The sequence below is a fragment of the Larus michahellis genome, chromosome 3 (assembly GCF_964199755.1).
Source record: "Larus michahellis chromosome 3, bLarMic1.1, whole genome shotgun sequence".
NCBI lineage: Eukaryota > Metazoa > Chordata > Aves > Charadriiformes > Laridae > Larus > Larus michahellis.
This window is the reverse complement of record NC_133898.1, coordinates 67049679-67073798: the sequence shown is the minus strand read 5'-3', so window position 1 is coordinate 67073798 and position 24120 is coordinate 67049679. Positions and strand designations below refer to the sequence as shown.

General features: G+C 44.0%; 1 protein-coding gene across 2 annotated transcripts in view; it reads right to left on the bottom strand.

Moving 5' to 3' along the window:
• Positions 1–24120, bottom strand: part of TXLNB (taxilin beta) — a 38538-nt gene that overhangs the window by 3675 nt on the left and 10743 nt on the right. The window contains exons 4-9 of one of the 2 annotated variants that reach the window (XM_074580590.1): positions 22061–22231; positions 15325–15519; positions 13576–13695; positions 8313–8387; positions 2218–2310; positions 1015–1110 (exon numbers count right to left, since the gene is read on the bottom strand). In XM_074580590.1, coding sequence (XP_074436691.1) covers positions 1015–1110; positions 2218–2310; positions 8313–8387; positions 13576–13695; positions 15325–15519; positions 22061–22231 — 750 coding nt within the window. Of the gene's footprint in view, positions 1–1014; positions 1111–2217; positions 2311–8261; positions 8388–13575; positions 13696–15324; positions 15520–22060; positions 22232–24120 lie in introns of both variants that reach the window. The other variant, XM_074580589.1, reaches the window with a different exon arrangement.

The following is a 24120-nucleotide window of genomic DNA, read 5'->3' as shown; positions in this document are numbered from 1 at the left end:
CCCTCACTGGACTCTGCCAGGTAGCTGGCTTTCACCAACTGCTGTGCAATAACCATGGTCTTTTGTACTGAAGCTTCAAGAGGAAATTCACACCTGTTACTAGTGTATATTAGCATTCTACATACAGATTCAGATCAATTTCACTCAAAAATATTTGCAGGGATACCTGGTGATATAGAGATGGAAAAACATAGTGAATGTCCATACAGATAAGCATCCAAAAACCTACCTGGACTTCATGGGTGTGAATTTGGGGGAAAACTAGCTGTATTATATTTTTTATTTATTTTGCTTCTAGGTTCTGTGAGAGCAGCCTGAATTGGAACATTTTCTTGCTTCTACACCCAGTGAGGAAACCAGAGATGCAGAAGCCAGTAGAAATAGCAGTAGCACAGAGCTACAAAGCTAACCAAAAAGACCTGGTCTAAGTTCAGTGTAAGTTTAGGGAGATACTTCAGGTAGCCTCTTATCTTATTTGACCGAGTTCCAACATGCTTATGAATTTCCCCTGCAATGCCCCCGTGATGGCATGTTTAAAACTGTGGTGAGCCACAGTACTTGCTTTTGGCTCTTAGAGTTTGCTTACACAGGAAGTCAACAAAAGGCATGAATTTAAAGTTCATTAGCTAGAGCACATTAATTCCCTGGGTAGATGCTCTTATGCAGAAAGAAAGTAACATGAAGTGAACTAATGCCAATTTTCGCCTATGCAAGAGCATTAACAATCACACATTTTTAGAGCACTTAAAATTCACAGTTACATAATTCAGTTTCTCGTGGACGTAATGAATGTCTCTGCACAATCTAAAAGCTCTAGCAGTTGGGATTTTTGTCTTTTTTCTTTTTTTTTTTTTTTTTTAAGACACCTAATTATCAAGGTAGCTTGAAAAAAAAGACCCTTAGTTTCAAGAACAAATTTTTTATTGGCTTTTGGTGGTTTCAGGTCATGTCATCTCCTAGTTAAAGCATTATGTGGGGGAAGAGGTGCATCCTGAGAAGAAAAAGACCACTTACCTCTTCAATCATGTCCAGTAACGCTCTGTTGCAGTTCTCAAACCTGGATTTCCAGGTAGCAGTATCCTTTTCCAACTTCTTCATTTTCTTTGTCATCTATAGAAGGAAGAGGAAAAGCTGAATCACAACAGGAATTCCATGCTGCAGATTAAATTAGGGCAGCCCTTTTATTATGTCTTTGGCTGTACTCATAATGCTGCTACCAGCAGCTGTAGTGGCCCTGCTAAGTAATAATTTATGTTAAAAGATGCATTTGGTTTTAAGTAGCTGCCATGTAACTTTCAGCCTCCAGTCTGTAGTCCTAAAGTAGGACCAGTTGATTATGTCTGTAAAAATATAGATAACTTCCAGAGTACAAACTATCACAAAAGCAAAAGGCCATGAAAGATGTCATTATTCTGTTTGTCTCTTTACGAAGACCGCAGTGTTGCGTTGTTGGGAGGTTAAAGAGGGGCTTTTATCTTCTGAGTCAGCACTGCCAAGGAAGTTCCCTCTCGATTAGTCCCCTCTATGCTACCACCAACACACGCTGCTAGCTATACAGCACCGTCTTTCCCTTTGGTTTCCTGCAGGCTGAACTCTGTGAAGATCACTAGAGGTTGCCTGGATCAGAGCACCAGGATTTTGGGCCCTGGTGGCAGAGTGGAACACTGTTTATTATGAAAGCGGGTGTGTTTATTTTTTTGATTCCCATTCATTACAGGAAACAAGTACGCCAGCTGCAAGGGGACAGTCACTTTGGCTTAGTGGTGGGAAGGTGTTGGTGGGCTTCAGCTCTTTCCACACACTCCAGTAGGAAGACACGTAGCCTGTGTCAACCTTTGTGTACCAGTGTCAGTCATCCAGGAGGGTCTGGGCACTCCTGGAGACACGGGTTGATAAAAGCAGCTCGAGACTCCCCCTTTGGTGTCTCTGAGGGGTCTGTACCCAACCAACACATTAGGTTTTATGTAAAATGTTTGTTCTTCAAGGCAATTTCAGTTTTAGCTGAAAGGGAGAGTGAAATGTTCAGCTTGCAGTGCTGAAGTCTAAGCTACAGTCACTGTGGCCAAGTGTGCCCCAGATCTTATTTGGATGTTGATGAGATTGTTCTCCAAAATGTGCAGAAATGTCCCCATCCCAGATAAAATTATTGCAGTGAGAAATATCAAAATCTAAAAGGGGAGTCTCAAGCACGGAGTTCAGGTATGAGCTGCTACTCACTTTCTCCATCTCCTGTTTGAACGTGGCAAACACTTCATTGCTTTTGGTCAATGTTTTCTGAAATTCTTCAAACCTTTCAGAGTAGAGCGTGATCTGCATTAACAGGGAAAAAAATAATCACAGTAATTTCAGTCTCCAGGATGGTGAACTTCTACTTTGGTAGAAGATAATAAAATTGTGTTTGGACATGGAAATTAGCTTCTGTTTGGAGACCATGAAGCACAAACATCAGAGAACTGAAAATCTCTGCATCTTTTTAAGGTTGCAAACTATTATGATTCCTCTGTTGCAGAAAGGTAAACTGAGGAAGAATAGAAAGACCCAGGCCAGTGATTTTAAAAAGACCTGGGAATTATGGGTGCCGTATTCTCCTGAATGTCGCAGCTATGGTGTCTCTATGGGGTGCCCAGAAGCAGAAGAATTCCCTAGAAGTGGAGACTTCTAAAAACATTTCCCTAGGTAACTCCATGGGGACTTCAAGAGGACAGCATTAAAGCCCACAAACATTTCCAGTCCCTGCCTTTCCTCGCAAGCCTGTATACTTCTTTTCTGTATACATTGTGGCTGACACCTACAGGGAAGGACTGCTAGGATGACCTACAGAATGGAAAATGATGATGTGAACCCTGGGCCATGTCCATCGGCAGGGACTAACCTGAGCTGGCCTGACCACTGATGCTGTTCAGGACCAGGCAGTGGGATTATCCCAAGGGGGGAGCCAGAACTCTGCCTGAGCTCTAAGCAATGCTTCGCAATGCAGACCTCTCCAAACTCCAACTTTAACCTGAGGGCATAAGCTCTGTCAGGCTTTAGCGGAGGAGCTCGATACAGCCTGGCTGCCCAGCTGATTACCTGCCTTCTTAATTACCCAACAAGTCAGGCTGGGAGCTGGGTGCTGCCCCGGCTACACTGCTTCTGATGTCCAAGCGAGTTTGGGGAGAGGCATCCCCACATCACACTGCAGCCACAGTTTCCTCTCTTCCATCTTTCCAGTCCCCACTTGGTGGCTCAGGCAGGAGCTGCACCAGGCAGCACTTCATGTGCTTCCCTGGACCCCACTGCAGAAGAAGAGCATCGCTGCTCCTTTCCTATGTTATCTGGCACTCGGGGTAGCCCCATCACTGAGCAAAGGCCACCCTTTGCTTCACACCACCCTGATCTCCTGCACTGGATTCCTTCAAGCTGCATCCCTGCATTGTGGCTTCAGTGAGCTGAGAGGGCACCTTGTCAGCTCTGTTTTGTAGCCTGTGTGTGGACTGCAGCCGCGGGCAAGGCCAGTAAAGGCAGAGAAAATAATCCCCTGCCAGCCTCTTCTGCCAGCTTCACTTCACTTCATGGTGCTGAGGAGAAGAAAGGTTTGTTGCTATGTGCCAGCTTTTAAGGCAATTAGGGCTCCATGTTTTGCTACCACTTTATACATGGTAGCCACATGAAAGTTCATCTGTGGCTGTATTTTGTCAGTAAGACATATTTTCATACCTAAAACCTGTGGATGTTTTCGAAAAAATTGTTCTGTAAGAATATCTTAGTTTCTGCTTTTTCTTTCTTCTTTTCTTTTTTTTTTTTTTTTTTTTTTCTTCTGAGTGGCAAAGCACTTCCAAAGCTCCAAAATCATGCAGGATGCTATACAGATAAAGCACCATTACCTGCTCTTTGGAAAAGAAGACCAACTCCAACTCAGCCACTTCCTTCTGGTGCCAGAGCACCCCCAGCAGTGTTTAGGTGATCGAACACTTCATCTGCCCAGCCTGGCAGCCCTCGTTTGAAAAAGAGCTATTGGCATAACACGCAGTGGCAGAGGCAGGGTGGGCGCAGGGCAACGGGAGGTTCAAGAGCAGCCTGCGGTATCCAGGCGTCTGGCTGGAGGCTGGCTGCCTTCTCCGCCCCGGTGGGGAGCTGAGGGAACGGTTAGCTAGGAGTTTTGATTTTGTGTGATGCCAGCCGACATGCACCCTCCCCTGAGAGTACTGTTCAGTTACTGAGGAAAAGAAGATGCAGAAAATGTTGCTAGTGGTGGGGTGGGTTTAATACAGTTATATTATGATTCATGTTCATTCTGGTTAGTTGTTATGATGACCCCTGGAAGATGCTGTGGCCATAATTGCAGTGTGGTGTGGATACGGCCGAGCTCAGTTTAAACGCGGTAGGCGGTGTCTCGGTGGCCGTGAATATGGCTGCACTGGCTGCAGCCCTTCCCTGCCCAGCTGGGTGAAGGCAGGGGAAATTAATCCGTGCAGAGCTCTGTGGTGCCAATATCGGAGCTAGCTGACGTGAAGCTTGAATGTGTGTATTTATACAAGGCTGTAGCCAGAGCTGTGACCTACGCACAAACAGAAACCCAGAGGGATCTCTTGTAGCAGCCTGAGTGTCACAGCGTAAGTGGGACACTGGCACCAAGTGAGACATTTGGAATAGACGTCATGGCTGTAAGGAGAAATGCCTGAACATCTCAAAGCCAGGTGAGGGAACAGGGGTGGGAGCCAGCAAAATGGGGCTCCTAGCCCAGAGCCGTTGTCTTAAAAAAACTCGCCTCAGTTCTCTGTCTCTGCTTTTCCCCTTCAACTTTTGCCTATTTTTTTAATTGGATTAAAAATCTTTCAGGTTTGAACAGGGCAAGCTCTGCTCTCAGCTGGGGCCCTAGGCGGTACCATAGCACCAAGAATAGCTTCTGCAATTTAAATTTGAATAATAAATGAATGTTTTCATAGTGGCTGGGAACAGGCTGTGAGAGCTGTCTCTCAGCAGCACCATGCACTCGTGCTCCTCGGTTTGGGAGGTGAGGACCCCCTCGCTGCTGCCCACCACCCGTCCAGCTCCCCCGGTGGCAGGGGCAGGGAGAGCGGAGGCAGCGCTGATGCCAGGTGAGAACTTGTAAGTGCAAGGCTTCGGGAAGTGGGGGCATCTCCCCATTGCCATGCTGGGAGGGTGCTGCAGCGAGGACACCTCTTTGGCCCTGTTACGTTCTTCTCGGATGCCGTAGCCCAGTGGTTGCACTACACCGGCTACCAAAAATTAAAGGCCTCGGCTGACTTTTATCTTCTCACTTTGTTTCAAAGCAGGAAGCTAAAAAAGTCCGCCTAAGCGACATGCCTGGGGAGGGCGTGCAGCGTCCTCGGAAGCACCACTGTGGTTTGGGTGTATTCCCTCAGCTGGTGCCAGATTCCTGTCACCATTCGGAGGGACAGATTTGGCCATCTCAGGCGCACTGTGCCACCCAGAGACAGGCAGGCTGGCATGAACCTGATGTCCCCTGATTTCTTCCAGCTCAAGGAAGCGCTGGGTGTTCATCACCTCCTCTAAAATAGAGTGGTATCTCACTCGCTGTAGCAGGCAGTGAGGGCTATACTATGGCTTCTCCTAATCTCATATGAGATTATGAGATCTCATATCAAATTATGAGAATGTCTTCTCATAATTTCCATGCAGCTGTTCCTCTGTTAATATCTATTTGTTGTTTTGTGCTGTTTGCATCAAGGCGCTCTTTATGCTCTTCTGCGCTTGGACAACACCTTGTACAATGGCATCTGGTCCATGGGGGGGGCCCTTCAGTGCTACCATACTACTACTACTACTACCAATGACAATAATAATGGTATTATTCCCTGTAATTCCAAATGGAGGCTGCTGTGTAAGGGACAGAGCTCTCACACTTGAGCAGAACGCCTAACTGCGTGTTTCATTTCAGCGAGTGAATCATTTAATTTTCATCGACGCAAGTCTGCAAGGGCCACATATATTATCAATGCCTTTGCAGGCTTGCTTGACTGAATTTTTCTAAAAACAATTTTACCATTTCAAATGGGTGCTTAATATATTCTAGCTTTTATCAATACCTTCCGTTTCATTAAACTGTCTACAGAGGTCTGCCTGCGTACAAAGTCTTTCTGGTTGAACATAAAAGTTTAATTAAAACCACTCTGAGAAAATTGGGAGCAGGTTTGCAGTCAGGACAGACTCAGCTGGAGGCCTTTGAGGTTTGATTGCAAAACCTGTCAAACTGGTGTCAGCAACAGTTTATGTGATATTCTTAGCCTTTGAAAAAACATGTAAAGGACCAAACCCCTCTTAGCACGTTTCCAGGTTATCAGTTTAATGCGAGCCTTTCTTGACTGCTCAACAGGTAGGAATCAGACCATCTGTGAGGGCAGAGCTGGAACAACTTACCAGCAACATTAGCTGTGAGCAAGGGCTGGGAGAGGACTTCTTGATAGGTGAGAAGATGGGCAGCTGCAGAGGGGCTGAAGGACTGACACCCCCTGCCAAAGCTCTGCTGGGAGGGAGCTTTCTTACAGACAGGTCAAAGAAGATAAATCTAAATGACTGTTTCTATAAGTCTAGGAAAATCTACTGATGCTGTTTCTTTTTGATGTGAAAGTCCAGCATGTCATCTAGTGTTCTCACTGGTATCCAAGGTCAATTATTGCATTACTCTCATAGAATCATAGAACCATAGGGTTGGAAGTGACCTCTGGAGATCATCTAGTCCAACCCCCCTGCCAGAGCAGGGTCACCTAGAGCAGGTTGCACAGGAACGCGTCCAGGCGGGTTTTGAATGTCTCCAGAGTTGGAGACTCCACCACCTCTCTGGGCAGCCTGTTCCAGGCCTCTGCCACCCTCAAAGGAAAGAAGTCCCTCCTCATGTTCAGATTGAACTTCCTATGCTCAAGTTTGTGCCCGTTACCTCTTGTCCTGTCCCCAGGCACCACTGAAAAGAGCCTGGCCCCATCCTCCTGACACCCACCCTTTAAGTATTTGTAAGTGCTGATAAGGTCCCCCCTCAGACGTCTTTTTTCCAGACTGAAGAGACCCAAATCCCTCAGTCTTTCTTCATAAGAGAGGTGTTCCAATCCCCTAATCATCTTGGTAGCCCTTTGCTGTACCCTCTCCAGCAGTTCCCTGTCCTTCTTGAACCAGGGAGCCCAGAACTGGACACAGCACTCCAGATGCGGCCTCACCAGGGCAGAGTAGAGGGGGAGGATGACCTCCCTCGACCTGCTGGCCACACTCTTCTTGATGCACCCCAGGATGCCATTGGCCTTCTTGGCCACAAGGGCACATTGCTGGCTCATGCTCATCCTGTTGTCCAACAGGACTCCCAGGTCTCTTTCAGCTGAGCTGCTCTCCAGCAGGTCAACCCCCAACCTGTACTGGTGCATGGGGTTATTCCTCCCCAGGTGCAGCACCCTACGCTTGCCCTTGTTGAATTTCATAAGGTTCCTCTCTGCCCAAATCTCAAAGTGTAATATGTACTGCCTGCTTCTTGTTTTTACTGCCATTCACTCCAGACTGACTCTTAGTGTAATTTTGGCAAGTGATTTTATTTTATTGAATGTTTCAAATCCCAACCAAACACTGAAATCCTACAGGCCCCTTTGTATAACCCCTTAGCAGAAATTCTGCTAATGTTAATGAAAACGCTGCCTTCACACCCCAATCCAGAAAGGGACATGAGCACATCAGTTCCAGTCTGCTAAACGTGTTTCATGATATGTATGTATTCTAGTGCTTTGCTGGAATAGAAACTGGCCTGAAGGGTAGTTACAGTGAATAATCAAGTCAAGGCACACACATTGTTGTGTGGTTGAGTACTGTGAGTACTCATAAATCATAGTACCACAGAGTGTTTTGGGTCAGAAGGGACCTTAAAGATCATCTAGTCCAACCCCTCGCCATGGGCAGGGACATCTTTCACTAGACCAGGCTGCTCAAAACCCCATCCAGCCTGGCCTTGAACACTTTCAATGGTGGAGCATTTACAACTTCTCTTGGCAACTGGTTCCAGTGTCTCAACACTCTGTCAGTAAAGAATTTCTGCCTTATATCTAATCTAAATCTACCCTATTTTAGTTTAAAACTGTTACCCCTTGTCCTATAACTACAGGCCCTGGAAAAAAAAGTCTGTCTCCATCTTTCCCTTTAAGTACTGAAAGGCAACACACAAGAAGGTCTCCCCAGAGCATTTTCATTTCCAGGCTAATCAACCTACATGCCACAGTATAGGCATTACCTTGCAGTTTAGTTTGGATACTTTCTCTGGAACATACCTCATGGGTTAGAAACTGGGAAACAAAAGCACACCATGCAATCACCATCACCTGTGCCTGCAGGACAGTCTCTTGCTCCTTTAACATTTTGGCCTGGAGCTTCCATTCTGCAGCTTGGTTCAGGAGCTGTGTTTTGGGCAACAGAGAGAAAATTGTTAGGTCCGTAGTGTATCAGTTGGAAATCCTTATCCTCCAGCTACTTATGCTTGTGCCACTGCTACCTTGATAAGGAGTGATCTAACTTTTACATTAATGTAGTTAGAGCAGTTAGGCAAGACAGAGTATTTACGGCTATCGAGAGACGTGGGACAGGGCATTTGGTTTGCAAATACATATCTGAACAGAAGTTCAGAACCTACCTGGAATTAAGTGTGCAGCACAGTGGGCTCTAAAAAGTGTGGTATTTAACCATATCTTCACTAGATTTCTAGCGAGTGGTTATGATACTTTCTGGCACCTTCATTTCAGCACGGCTCCGGCCTAATTCCTGCTCTCCAGTGAATGGCAAACTCCCTTTTGCATTAATGATCAGGACTTAGCATACGGGCATGGTCACAGTCAGGCACGCCTCAAAAAATCTGCAAGCTTTCAGAGAAGGAATGCATAGTAAATGTCATACATTTACTGGTGTCTATTGTCTTTGGGCTCCATCTGTGTTGACACGCCATCAGCGGAAAATCCCAGCTCAGGGTGATAAATGCCTCACTTAGATCAAGGAGGCAGCCCAGGAAGAGCTTGACTGCAGTTTCATCCCTGGCTGCTCCTGGGGAGATGTGATTCCCTACTTCAAGGTATTCAGCAAAATGACGTTCTGACGCGCAGGCTGCAGATGGGAGGGTTTGGTTCAGGCTGGATGAATGGTAGGAATGAGGTGTACAGAGATTTTTTCAGGCTGCAGTTCTGAGTCAGCACTTCCAAAGTGCGGAGTAATATTCTAGCAATTGGTTTAATCTGAAGGCAGAAAACATTTACTGAAGTGTTACAAAAATGTGCCTATGGCCTACCAAGCACCTATAAAGCATTTTACTGGTTAGGCCAAATACATTTTAGAAAAAGAACGCTAATGATAACTTGAGAAATTACATATAAACAAGTCAGTTTACCTCAGGACTTTCTTCTGTTGGATTGAATTGTACTGTTTAAAATAGGACAGTTGAGCTCTGAAAATATATTGAAAATAAAAGTACTGTGTAAATCAATAGATCCTACTCTTATATGGGAAGTAAAAGGTGAGTAGAACCACATGCTGAAAATGTATTTGATCCCTAGTAAAAACTTTTATTCTAACCATTTTGTTGGAAATAATACGTGTAAACTGCTTGAATACCACCTGGCAAAAGACCTGAAGATGTACCCTACAAATGCTGACTGTGCAGCATAGTGAATTTCCTCCCTGTGTCTAACTATTTATGGCACAAAGACTATCTGAATTAGACTTTTTGTCCATATATATATATATTATCTCTAGAAAAATTTTTCGTCCATCAAATTTGGCCTTTTGTTTTGGACCCACTGAAATTTACCATCTACAATTTCCTAGACGACAATGTTTTACAGCTCAAGTATGCATTGTATGAAGAAATACCATGTTCTCTTTGTTTTTTACCTGCCTCTTAATATTTATTTTGAGAATTTAATTTGATGTTTGGTTCAATAGATGCACTTGTTTTCTTGGGAGAGGTATGTTTTATACACACAAAATTTTAATTTTTTTTTTAAGTTTGGATGAAATCTGGATTTTTTAAGTTTCATGTTTCTTTGATATCTACTTGTTTGGGTTTGGGGGTTGGTTTTTTTTTTGGAATTATAGGGTGTCTGGTTTGAATGATTTAACAGAAAGCGCTTTGAGAACCTTCAGAGCTACCCAGTTGCTACGCCAGTCATTAGTTCCAAGAACTGGGCTTTTATCTGTATTGCTTAAATCTCAGCTAGAGTTACCTTTGTACCCAGTGTGCCTGGGATAAAGAAAGGGTCCCACCTCCCGTGCCATGTCTTCTGCCACAGGACAAGAGATGGACAGAGAAGGCAAAGAAGAGTTTCTTCTTTTGCTTGTTAATGAAATCCTTCTTCTCTCCTACTGACCCACATAGCTTCTGCAGCCAGTAAAAATCCAAGAGTTAATAAACTCTTCTGTAGTGGAAGCAAGCCACAGAGAGGCTTGCTCAAATTAGCACGGGGTTTTATGCAGCCTGAGGTCATCTGCAGACACCGAGCTGGGAGAAAACGATTCAGGAGAACTGATACATTTATTAATAGGCTATGAAGTGGTAACAAGAAGGCTGAAGTATAAAGAAATGAATAAATATTGCATGTGGTGTTTACAAAGCAGAACTTCAGTGAAGTGTGGTGATCTTATACTGTATTATTGGAGCTGTGATAGCTGCTGGAGGCCCAGACAGTCACATCATGCTCAGGACTGAAAAAGCCAGTCCCCGAGAACATACATTCCCATTTAATGCCATGGATCTAGGGACTGGCTTAATGAAAATTAAGCTTCCCTTTTTGCTGCCAGACTCTGCAAATTCCAATTATGTAGAAATCTGATCAATACCTTCCAGTCATATACTTGAAAGCCACAGAGGCTTTAAACTGCAATTAATTGCACATCAAAGTTTGTATTACAAGTGCTAAAAATATGTGGTATAGGGAAGAAGTTCAGGTAGCGCTGACCAGCTATGTGATGATAGTAAAATTGCATCCTTAGGTAAAGTTGACCCTTTGAGAAGGCCACACAGTATGAACTGCTGCTCCTTATGTAGGGAATCACATTCTTAGTTGCACATGTAGAGTGAATTGCGCAAGCAATGTGATGACCTTTCTATGGAGATGTGATGTACAGAGGCTGCAGGAAGGGACATCTCTCCCTGTCTGAGGTATAGAATTTTTTACAGGGGCAAAGATTCCTACATGGAAAAACTGCATAAGAAGACATCAAAGTGAGCCTTCAAAGAGTAATCAAATAGATAAAAGAATACAAAAACAATTAATTTAAAGACATTTTCAAAATCTTGCATGGAAATCATGCACAGGAGTGTAAAAAATGGTACGGAGGAATTGGCATATGGTTCTGAAAGCCTTTCCCTCAAATGACAGGATGCTGAAATGCAGTAAGGCTCTGACTTTGCACATTACTGAGCTGGAGAGAGATACAACGAAAGGAGAAGACGCCATCCAAACCACCTTGATTTCATACGTTCTGATATATACATTACTCCCACAGACACTAGCACGACAGCTGGGTGGGTGGGACTAAGCGCTCAGCAGTAGGATTGAGGTGGGAGACGAGTGTAGGCCAGCTCTCTGGGTGCTGGGCTACCTGTGATGAATCATGACACGCTAATTGTGCCTTGACTCATTGCATGGCTTTTATCTGGTCACTTAAGTTCTTCAGCTAAATCTGCCTTGCTCTGAGGTGATGTTAGCAACACATCACCGGCCTACCTCAATGGTAGGGTTTTTTAAGCATTAGCTTGGACGGTGTGAGAAATATTCTTTGTACACGGTGCATATCATTATACACCCACTTCTTAAAGGCTTTGTGGCTTGTTTTCAAACCTGTTATTTCATAGGTGCTAGTCATACGTACAGCAAAGCCACAAAGAAAATCTCCCACTCCCAAATGTAGACAGTGATGCCTTTCACTGCTTTAAAAGAAATGAAAATAACAAAACTGCGTGTATCAGCTCTGGATAAAATACACGAAGAAGGTTTGTTTAGAAACAGGGCCAATCACAGGCAACAGGCAGCCCCGAAACTTATGTTCTGGGAGGCACAGCAAGAAAAGTCATTGATATAAGGCTGTATATGTCTGTTTTCCACAGAGCCAATGCCCTATCTTTTACATATTTTTCTCTTTTTTTTCAGTACCTGAAATCTGGTACTTGGTAGCAAAACTCACAGTGACTGCAGTAAAATAAAGCCCAAATTTGCTTTGTCATTGTAAAGGGATTTCTTGGAAGTGTTTCCTGGGGTTTGAATCTGCCAAGAATGAACTGTCATGAATGAAATTTTGTGTTTTAGCTTTACATGGGCCTCACAGTGAAAGGCAATAACTCATCTGGACCACAAATTGTCGTGCAGTGACATGCAGATGTGCACACAGAGAAGCCCCAGATCCCCTTCCCCTTCAGTCCTTGGCTGGGAGTAAAGCAGAGCAGGAGCGGGTGTCCCAGCCACCAGATTGGTGCAGAGAAAGAGGATAAATGCTCTTCTGGGCAATTCTTGGTAAGAGGTGGTTGCTGTGTTCCCCTTGTGCTCTATCCACAGGGCTTAGAGCCCCACATTGTCATCCATATTTTATGATACTTTGACTGTGCTTGTGCTAATGTATCTGTTTCCAGATATGGGGAGGGGATAAATATTCTCTCTTTAGAGCTCTCTCACGCTGCTCCTGAGTTGGCTGGGGGGCTGGTGAAAACTAAAGCTTTCTTCCAGATGATGAGAGCCTGTCGCTCCCCTTGAGCAGTCTCAGAGCTGCTGCCACCGCTGCGAAGAGGGACTAGTTGTCAGTGATGAACTCCAATCCTTTGTAGACGTTAGGATTGCTGTGAAGCTACCAGGCAGACTGAGAAATTTAATTTTGGTCTGATTGAGTTGCAAAATGTGTGAGACCAGGGAGGAATGCCCTCCTCCATCCACAGCTGTGTGGTTTTGGGGGGAATTCCTCCTGCTCTTTGCTGTCCCCCTGCTAGAGGTGTCCCCTCCGCCAGGTTGGGAGGAATGCAGAGGAGGCTGCTGATGGGCCCCAGACCCTTCCTGCCTGAAAGAGGCTCTGGCAGACCAATGTGGGGAGGGGAACCTCTGCAAAAGAGAAGGGGAAGCTCCGTCACAGCAAGCAGCTCCTGTGGCCTCCTCCGCTGGCAAAACCGCACTCACAAGAGGCCGTCTGGGGAGGCTCTGAGCCTGGGGGAACACCGGCCTTCTTTAATCCTATGTTCTTGTTTTCTCTGATTGTTTGAGTGTCCTCATTCATCATGTGAGGGGATGGAGTATCAAATATCAGAGCGTTTGAAAACTGTTGGCATCACCTGCCCCAATGTCATGATGAATCAACAGTGTAGTATCGCTGAGTTAGCTAGAGTGGTCTGTGCTCGAACCTACTGCTCTGCAATTTGTCCTAAAAACTGTAAATGCCAATGAAAGCAGCCTTTCAGGGGCTGTTCCTTTACCTTGAGCATTGACAGTAGCAATAAAAACGTCTCTGCTACCATACCCCAGCTGAGACCTGAAGAACCAATATATTAGTGAAATAGCATGCAGGGCTCATTTTGGCCTAAAGTTAGATAAAAGACAGACAGATTAGAAGGATAGGTACGTATTCCTTTTCTTTCTGATGTCGCTCCTCGGCTTCCTTCATCATCTCCTGAGACTGCTCCAACTTGGCATCCACCAGTTTCTGCTGAAGTTCTCTGTGCTTAAATATTTTATCAAGGTGCTGTAAGAGAATAAATTCTGCTGAATGCACAGGTTTAATTGTGTACACAAGACCTTCATGCTCATGCATGTACAGCTATCTCCTGGAACCCTCGCAAAGCAAAAGTATTGCAAAACAGGAAGACTCCCAACCTATTGCAATTACTGAAAAACTACAGTGCTGAGAAGAACAAACTGTGCCAGAATTTGCATGGGTAGGGAAACCTGTTTCTGTTATCTATTTGAATTTATTATAGAAAAAAAATTTTAAAAAGCGCCTTAGCGTCTTTGCCAATTCTATGGTCTACATATGAAGTCATCAGTATAATCCAATATAACTGCAGATCAAATAATTTCTCATCAATAATAAATATGCAGGTGACACACTTTTTTTGGAGCTGTTAAGTGGCCGGCAGATCTAAGCCACCGTGTGGATGAATGTGTAAAGACACGCTGCGCCTGCAATACTTGGGAAGATGTGCACAGCTCTCTGCAAAGAACAAGCCCCCTACATCCCTTTTGCTCTGGCTGCACAGGCACAACGTGGGTTTGGAGAGCCTGGGTGAAAGCATGTGAGTGGGGACGTGGAGGAGATCAGACCAGATGAAGCAGAGGCCTCCTCCGGCCTGTAAATCATCTGGCTCCACGGTGACCTTCAGGAGGCAGATGTTGCTGATGGCCCTCTTCACACTTGCTTCATTTAGATACAATTCACAGGAGCAAATATTCTGAACACATGCCTCTGCTTTACATTTTCTTCTCATAGAAACCACAAGACAGGAATGTACATTTCCTTCGTTCAGCATAAGACTTCGTACAGGATGCGACAGATTTGGAAATGCAAGTATTGTATCGGGCATTCCAGATTGTAAGGACAGATTACTTATGTTTTATTCAGTATGATAATGTTGTCTGGTTGCACTGACGCTCACAATAAACGTATTTAGAAACAATATAAAGACCCATTGTGATATTTGTTAGCATTTGTCATAAAATGAAAAAAAGAAAAAAAAGGAGTTTGGGATTTTACTGGAGGGGTCTTTTTGTGTCAAAATTTTCTGACCAACTCTAATGTTTACATAAAGAATAATTTCCCATCTGTCTATTATCTGCTAGACCTTATGGTGAGCACTGTCCCTGCAAAGAAGAATCTATTCCAATGCAAAGGGCCTCCTTTGTCTGTCTTCTTCATTTTCTGCTTCTGCGGAAGGGTCAAAGCATTTACCTCAGAGCAACCTGTGTCTGGAGGGAGCAAAAGTATATTTGGCATCACCAGCGGAGCAGCTGCCCAAAGGGATGGGAGCTGGGAAGTGCTTGGTGGGGACTTGGGTGTGGGGGGGAGCAGGAAAGGGGGTCTCCCTGGAGATTTGGGGCAGCTGTGAGAGGAGCGGGGGAGCAGATTCACAGGCAGCTGGCACATCTGGCTGCTCGGGTGCCTGGGTCCCTCTCCCCGGAGCGGCTGGCACAACTCCTTGCCCGCAGAGTTTGCCAGGCGGAGTCTATGCTGCATACGTAGTCCCGCTCAGAGGGCAAAGTGTGGCGGGGGCTACCCTCGTTACCCCCACCGGACACCCCAAACAGCAGCTGGCAGGGACGACAGGCTGTCAATGCTCTCTTCTTTCCCCCGGGGCAGCCGGGGAGCTGCTCTCACCTCTTCCCGCAGCTCGTACTGGTCGATGATGCTCTTCAGCTTCTCTGCCAGCTCTGTGTTCTCCTGGCAGAGCTTCATGTTCCTCTCGCCTTGCTGCTCGATCTGAGCCTGGATTTCACTCAGCGTGCCCTGGAAATGATTAGCTATTTCTTTCCTCTTCTCCTCTTCCTCCCGTGCCCGCTGAATTGTTTCCTCCTGTTGTTAAATGGGAGAGAACGGTGTCGTGTAAGAAAGATGCATAATAAGCGGTTCCAGAAAGATACTGTTTCAGAGTAGCATAAGGCTTCCCTTTGAAGGATTATACATGTTTGCATTCCTCTTTGGAGATTTTCTTGCTTTCATCTGCTCCAGCATTAGGCATGATTCTAAATTTACAGAGCAAATTACACCGTGGCCTTGAAAAAATTAGGGAAGTAAGAATTTGCATTTATAAAGATGGATGTAGAGCAGAGTTTCAGATCAAAGCAAGCCTGGAAAAGGGGACATACATGCACGTCTTGTTTCATGATGCTGCAGCGCAGCTTTTTGCTTTGGAAGAAGAATTTAGTGGAACTAGTCAAAAGCTCTTTTATTGAAATTCTTTTTGATCTAATTAAAAACTCACCCTTTAAAATGCCTTCTTTTAACTAGGAATCCTCATATCAAATTTATGGTCTTTGGGATTTTCGTTTTCAAAAGAAATCTATCACTTTCTGCAGAATCCCTCCCAGTTCCTCAATTTTCCTCTCTAACTTTTTAACTAACGTCAACATTTGCGCTAATTTATTAGGTAGTGGAATCAAGGAGAGCTTGTGGTCTGTTTCTTACAAAATCAAAGCAGGGAATCAGAATTTTGCCTGGAGAAAGATCGATGGATTTTATTTTTTTTTTTACCAATTATTGAAATTCTGGTTTGAATTTGTTTATATAAAGGACAATGCAGAAAGAATCTGGATTCATTGCTTTGGAACCAGAAATATGGACTATTTTTATTCCCTACTCATTTGTTTCCAGGGCAGTCTGCCCTTCTGAGGAATGTAATCCTGATGCACAGAGGCTAGGACCATATCTGCTGTAGTTACAAATCATGCCAGAACCACGTTAAGACCCACTCCACAGCATGCAAATGGCATACGTTAATAAGGTTTCAACTAGCATAGTAATTTACATAAAAATCTCTGATAACACTGCATATGGATATTTTCTATAAATATACTTGAATAAAGGCCTAGCTGACTCTAATGAGGTATAATTTATATCATGAAAGTGACATAAAAGGTGTTGATTCAGGCCCTGCTCTTAAAGTAAGATGAATACCAAATGACCCAATTTCTACTTAGCATGCACACCACAAGCCTGATTTTGGACAACTGCTGTTCAAGGTAGGGGATGTTTGTCCTTTTGCTGACCGGGGAGCGATTGAGATGACACCACCTCGGATGACGGGAGGAAAGTCTTGCAACTATTACTGCTAATAGTACCGTAGTGCACAGAAATCACCATGTAGCCCTGCTGTGCTCTCAGTTTACACAAGAACTTGTGTGTGTGTGTGTGTGTGTGTGTACTCACAAACAGAGTAAAACAAAGTGTGAGGCCAGAAGGACGCTCCCTTTTAAGAGGAAGAAAGAATTACAGATGGAGCTGGGGAAATGGCTTTGGGGGGTCCTGGTTCAGTACCTGGGTTGGAAATTGGACACACAAAACATTTGCAGCAAGATGTAAAAGAAGCTCTCTAATTATTATTTTTTTTTAAATTGGTGAGAATGATTTTGAGTTAGCCTGAAACATTCTGCTTGACCAGACATTGAGCTGTGTTCTGTTTGTCACTTTTTGTTTAACTCTCTTTTTAGGACAATTTTGAAACAGAAACGCTGTTCCAAAGTACAGTTTAAAACGCTAGTCAGAAAGTTTTTTAAATCAACTGTTTTAGTACTCACAAAATGAAACATTTCATTTTCTTTTGAAAGGGGATGTTTACAAACAATGTCATAGAAACAGAGAATCACAGAATAGTTTAGGTTGGAAGGGACCTTAAAGATCATCTAGTTCCAACCCCCTGCCATGGGCAGGGACACCTCCCACTAGACTGGGTTGTGCAAAGTCGTCCTTTTTATTTTTGTTTGAAACTTTGACAAATTTAACTTGAATGCCTAGATAGTTTTGGTCAAGTCAGAACTCCATTTTATCTCTAATACACTGTTTAAAAAACTACTCATGCCTCTCTGTTCTCCATTGTACACATGCAGCACTGTGCAGGGAGAAGAGACACTTAAGAAGTCAAAGGCAGAGTGAGAAATTGAACTTGCATGTTTGGACTCCTATTTCTATAGCTTCCAAACATCCTTCCTCAAAAATACTTTATTGTTTAGGTGGACCAAATGGTGTTATAACATGTCACTGCTGTGATTTAAAGCTCTCTGGAGTAATAAATCCAGCTGTATATAAAACAAGAAAAATTGGTGGATTGTGTAAGTCACACCGCACAGCTCTGTTACAAGGTGAAATGAGACATCCTGAGAGTAGCAATCATGCAAATGTAAAAAAAAAAAAAAAAGTGCATGTGTTACTCAGAGGATCTTATTGATCTTATTTCCTGCTCATCCTCTCTTCTGAGATACAATAATTTTACAGAGCACAGAGACAATACAAAGATTCATGGTTAAAGACACTGAGCCAGGAAGCATTTAGTTGCAGGGCATAGTATTTCTCTTGACCTCTTCTGCTTTGGAGAAAAAGATATTTGAGGAGGATATTTGCCTGGAGTGTGTCCCAGAGAGCTCCTCAGCATCCCTCATAAAACGGCAGTGATTTGCTAAACCCTTGAGACCCCAGTTACAGATTAAGGGTGGGCGCAGGTGAGAGGAGCAGAAAGGTGGCTGCATGGTTACGACACTGTGCAGAGACCCGCAGGCATTGCCTCGTCCCTGGGCCAAGGAACAAAACCCTCTGTGCCTCTGGGCTCTGCCATGCTGTGGAGCTGGCTGCCACGCTGCCAGGGCCCAGCTGATGGCAGGCTTGTGCCTGGTCCCTAAGGGGGTTTCAGTCTCAGAGACTTCTAGGTGCTACTAATAATACCATGGGAATAGTGATGGGTCTTTGGATGTGTCTGCTTTAAAGCTTTACCAGCTGTAAAAGCCTACAGCTGAGGCAGCATCAGCACTGGAGCCAGGGAGGGAGCTGGATGCCCATGGTGCCACCAGCAGAGCCTTGCGTCCCTGCCAGCTCTGCTCCAGGGCTGTGGGGCCGGCTCCCCTTCACCCACCTCGCCTGGGCAGGCACAGTCTGGCAACCACAAATCATCAGCATCATCCGGATTTTATTATCACAAGGCTACAGCCCCAACTCTGCTTATACTTGTGCCCGTAACCTGAGAAAAAGCACTTTTTTTTCCAATAGGTTCCTTAGCCTTTCCCATTTCAAGACCCCATAGCTTAAAGTAAGATCCTTAAGTTTTCCCGCAAACTGGATGCTTGAAGACTGACTTCTGTTTTGTGTTAACTGCTGTTGCAGCTGAAGTTGCTGACTGGAGCGCAGAGCTCCCGGCTTGCTTGGTTACAGGGAACGGAGCAGAGGGTGGCTGGGGCATCATCATGGTGAATTCATAACATTCAAACCACACTTGGCCTTGTCAGCCACTTCGCTCTGTGCTTATTCTTTAATAGGTTGAAAGTAAGTGTTCAGTTTTAGTGAGAAAAAAAAGCATTGTAAATTCTTTTTAGATTTCCGTTGTTGGGAGACTACAGTTCACCCATAAACTGTTGTTCCCTTTACCCTGCCCTTTCTTAATCATTGTGCTCCATATCCACCTTATCAAAGATATATCCTTGTGTCCTGTTGCAATACTGCTGTCACTCTCATGTTTTACCACTAAAAATGTAAGAATGCATTGAATAAAACCTTGTAAAATTAAGACATGGATATTCTGGAGTTTGGGATTTATTACTGGAATGTGAGACAATTTGCCAGGGCAGGATTGTCTCTCTGCTCCTGGTGCCTCTCTGGGGCTACTCAAGAAGACTGTTGGTCTGCTGAAGTCATATCAGCTGAGCTGATATGAGCGGGGACTCCTCATTTTCAATGAACCGTTCTCTTCATTCCTGGGAACCATGGTCTGAGACAGTTTAGAGCCAAGCCCATAACCAAAGCTGTTGCCTTTGGTGACATTTGTATGAAAGTCATTGCTTAACGCCTGGTAGCAGGAGGGACAAGGGACCTGAGATGGTCACGTCACTACGAGATGCTAAGCAGCCACCAAATGGTCAGATAATTGGCAGAACACAAACACTGTGCAGAGAAATGAGTTGCTGTTGATCTTAGCAGAGCTGGTCTCTGTTGCAATGGGAACGCATCCCGCTATTTCACGAACATTTATTCTGCTTGTCTTGGAGGGAGAATTAAGCATCTGTTTTCTGCTGTGAAGTATAACTGCAAGGAAATAATCTGAATAGCTGGACTGTAAGTTAGTCAGATTTTGAGGCCAGTATCCAATACTAACCAGAAATTTTTCTTCCCTGATCTGCCCTGTGGATTTTCAGCGCATCTCTGCATTGCGTATTCATCACCACTTGGCTGCACCGACCTCCAGTTAATGGGAATTCCACACACCAGATGAGTGAAGACGGCATTTACATGACGTGATGTGCATATAATGTACCACAGGGCAAGTCAGAGGAGGTTCGTGATCTGGACAGGCCAGGTTTCTCCTTTGCTGTTGAAATGACACAATCTCCTAGAGTTTTTATTCTCCACACTTTGGAACATAATCAGAAGTGCTAATCCCAAGTGCTAAAACATTACGGATCAGCTTCTCTGTCCTGCCAAAACCAAAATAAAAATTACTTAAGCAGGAGATTTTAAAAGTAACATTTGATGGATTCTCCTGCTTTGGGCCCTCTCAGTATAGTCATAAGTGGAAGAAAATTGCACTCATTTAAATAAACAGAAGATGAGATTCTGGAGATTCACAGATCTCCAGGACGTAAAGCTTAAAGGCAAATATTCCAAGAATAACCAGATCAAGGTATTGAATGCCTTTATTTATTCATTTAATCCTCATTCATTCTGCAAGTGTATTTTTTCTTATTGTCTTATTTAACTTTGGTTTTTTTTACACTGAAAGCACAGGAACCAGAGGAAAGCTAGTATTCTGGGTTTCTTAAAAGGTCTCCAAATTCTTAGAAAAAAGTGGCCAAAATTTGAACACTTCTTCCTACTACAAGATCAGCTCAGGTACCTTTCCTGACTCACCTGGCACAGATACAGGATAAAAATCAGAATTAAGTCTGAAATTGATAGGTTTATTTAAGGAACCTAGTGCCAAAGTAAAACAGTCCAGCAGGTGGAGAGGCGTTGGAAACAGACTTTCCTAAATGTAAAGATTAAATGCGTAATGAAGTATTTATATGCAAAGAGAAAGGAAAAATCATGCTCTCTGGTAGTGAGATTAATAAGCATATGGTAGCTGGGAAATCGTGTGAGGAATTCAACAAAACCTGTTCCAAAAATGTTTTCCAAATGTAATTAGTTTTTCTCTATACCCCAGTTTCCACTGATTTGTTACGCCAGTACGATTTGTTTTAGAAATCTCAGTTAAGTCTTTGCAAAGCACTGTACACTGGACTCTTAAATCACTTTAAAATTGGCTTGTATTTGTGTTGAAAGATTTTGCCCAAAGACGGTCTGGTAAATCAGTGTGGATCAATATCGAGGTACATAGCTCGGGTCTGGTACAAATGACAGTACGTTCAATTGGTGCTACCAGTTTTGTGCTGCTATAAATGAACGCACAGAGGTTTGCTTCTAGTTTTCCTAACTATCTATTAAACTGCTTTTGTCCTTCTACTAGTGCACCGTTCGAGCGCACATGTGGCCATTCCTTCTCCCAGCTATATTCTTTCCTACGTACAATGGAAGTCAGAGCTAGAGCCTGGAGGCCCACTCCTGAGCTGGTGGAGATGAATGAAAATCCATTACAGTTAATAGAGGTTATATCAGGTGAAATTCTTGATGCCGAGAATTCATACCTGTAATTCTATACATAACTATATCCCCATAAAGAAGGTTTTTGAACAGATCAAAGCAGAGGCTTTTTGTATAATAACACCACCATCACTAACATGTATTCAGAAAAAAAGGAAGATTGCAACAGAAATATACTTCTTGAACCTAAATTTTTTCAAGAAGCATAATCATACTATAAATTTCACATTTAAATGGTGCAATGGACCAAGCAATAGGCAGACACTGCATATGGATCCCAGCCTTTTGACACTCCTGAAAATTTCCTTTTTGAACCGATTCTCATAATCCAAACAACTTCCAAAAACAGTGTTGGCATTTTTCCTGTCCTGAGGTTTGGCGTCTTGAGGCAAATGTCCTCACAGATCACTTGAAAATGTCCAAGTGATCAAATTACACAAAAACACCTGCCAGCCTTCTGCAAGTCCCCTGGAGCAATGCTGCTCTTCCTATTATCCTGTCCACGCACGTGCGTTCGCATCTGCAGTCTCAGGGACCTGGTCTGTTAGCACCACCGGTTTTCTCTGCGCTGAGCTCCCTGGTAATGCAAGGAGGGCTTATAGCTAATGCAGGCAAACTCAACATCCAAGAGTGCTTGGATATTTCCAAGGGAGGAATAATTATATATTGCACGTGCAGACGCAAATGTCTCTTTGATTTGGTACTATAGCAAGATGGGAAGGCATCAACATCTTCTTCCCCCGCTACTGCTGGGTACCTTGATAAGGCCACCACTCACCTTGAGGTTTTTGTTGTGCCTCTGGAGCTCCCGGCAGAGGCTCTCGAGCTTGCTGCGGGCGAGGATGGCTCGGCTGTGCTCACTCTGCAGCTGGTCCTTCTCCTTGGTGATCTGGGCCTGCCTCTTCTGCAGGTACTTGAGCTTTTTCTGCTCCGCACGGTGTTCTTCGTGCTGGGCAGGGAACAGGGATTAAAATGAAACAAAGAAGGACAGGAAGAGAAGAGAGTTAGCTCTTTTGGTTTGGGGGAAGTCTTCACACTTTCTTAACCTCTTAGGAAATGTTTGGTATTTATCAGCGCTAATGGGAGAGGTGTGAGCGACCTGGAGGCGGTCCCAAGCCTGCTTGTTGCAACAGTCCCAAGTGTGCTGTAGTGTGGGTGGGTGAACATAATTTTTAATACTCTTGTCACACGACTTCAGACCTTCCTTCTTTGGTTTGAATTTCTTTGAAAGGCAGCTGTGAGGTTTTTATTTTGTTTCAATGTTAGGAACTGGAGCAGTTGGTAGCGCTTTACACAGTGAGATTTCTCCAGATCGTGAGATAACGCAGTAGTTGCTCATTCTGTTTTGCAGCTTCCTGAAAAAGAAGCAGCTTCCTAGATACCTAGGAACCTCCTGGAAAAAACTACAGCAAAAGAAGCACTGTAGACCAGGGATGTCATCTGTGTGGGGGCTTTGCTGCTGATGGAGAAGAATGCTCTTCAGGGAAGAGTTCCCCAAAACGATGCATGGGCACCTCCACTTGCAGGGCTCCTCTTGCTTGTGGGACCATCCATCAGTTGTGTTTCTGGAGGTCCCATCATCAAATGGGGGTGGGTGGCAGGGTATCAAACCTCTTTTGGGCTCTTCAGCTCCATGTAATTACTGATGGACAGTAATAATGGACAGTCCCTGACGTTCACTTGGGAACCTGCTGTTCCTGTGGGCGCGTGGCTCCTGCCTTCCCTAGAGGGCTGGCTGGGAGGAGGGTGCATTTGGAGAGGGGATGAAGGACAGCTGCAGAATTGCTAATAGCAGTCCCCGCACAGACTGGCCTTTTCTTCTGACATGTGCCTATTACTGGCTGCTTTGAAAAAAATTCCTGCACTGCAAATTAACACTGCAACAGACACGTCAAAGAAGCATTTCACCTCTGAAGCTTTTCAAGATTTCATCTCCCATTCCAACAGGCAGCAGCCCTCCTCGCTGTATCACAGGCGTGCATATATTGTGAAATATTTCTGAAGTCCAGATGTTTTCTGGTTGAAAAACAGCAGCACATGAGCTGCAATATGCAAACCTTAAAAATAATAGCTGCTATTAGGATTAGATTATCTAATAATATGGTACCACTAGTCTTAATCATTAACCCCAGTATGACTGGGAAAGTTTGCGAGTGCAGGGGAACGACGTGCTGCTCAAACAAGACAGTCAACAGGCATCATATTTTACACTTTCTCTGCCCGAGGGTCTGTTTTCTGCAGATGTTGTGTAATTTATGCTTACAGTACAGAGCTCTGTGTATTATCAATCAAGTCACAGCTAGGCATACCACAAAACAATGCAATCACCAGCTTGGAGTGTATTTACAGTTTGTGCCCAACTTTCAGCACGTGTATTGCGTGTTTTTACCCCAGCAGATCAGAATAGGGCCTTTTGCATCTAATCAAGCTGCACTAGCTGAAATAATTTTTCTAGTATTTTAGGGAAAAAATAGCCTTTCTGTAATTAAGGCTGAGATTTATTTTCCTTTATAAGCTTGATTTTGGCCCCTTCCCTTTTAAAAACACAAAAAAGGTTCTTTTTGCTTCACTTTTTCCATGCGCAGCCTGTGCTGAGCAGATAATGATTTATCCAAATTTTAGATGATTCACTCAATCTGTGCTTGAGAAGGGGGGCTTAGAATAAAATAGGTCTTAATTGTGATATGAGAAGTCTTCCAAGCTATTTGGTCTTTTTTTAACATAAAAAAGACTTGCACTAGAAACTTATATTTCAAAGTTCTCAAGAATGTCTAGGACAAGGTGTTACCTTTTCACTGAAGAAGAGAATTCACCGGTAAATAAGAATGACAAAAGGGC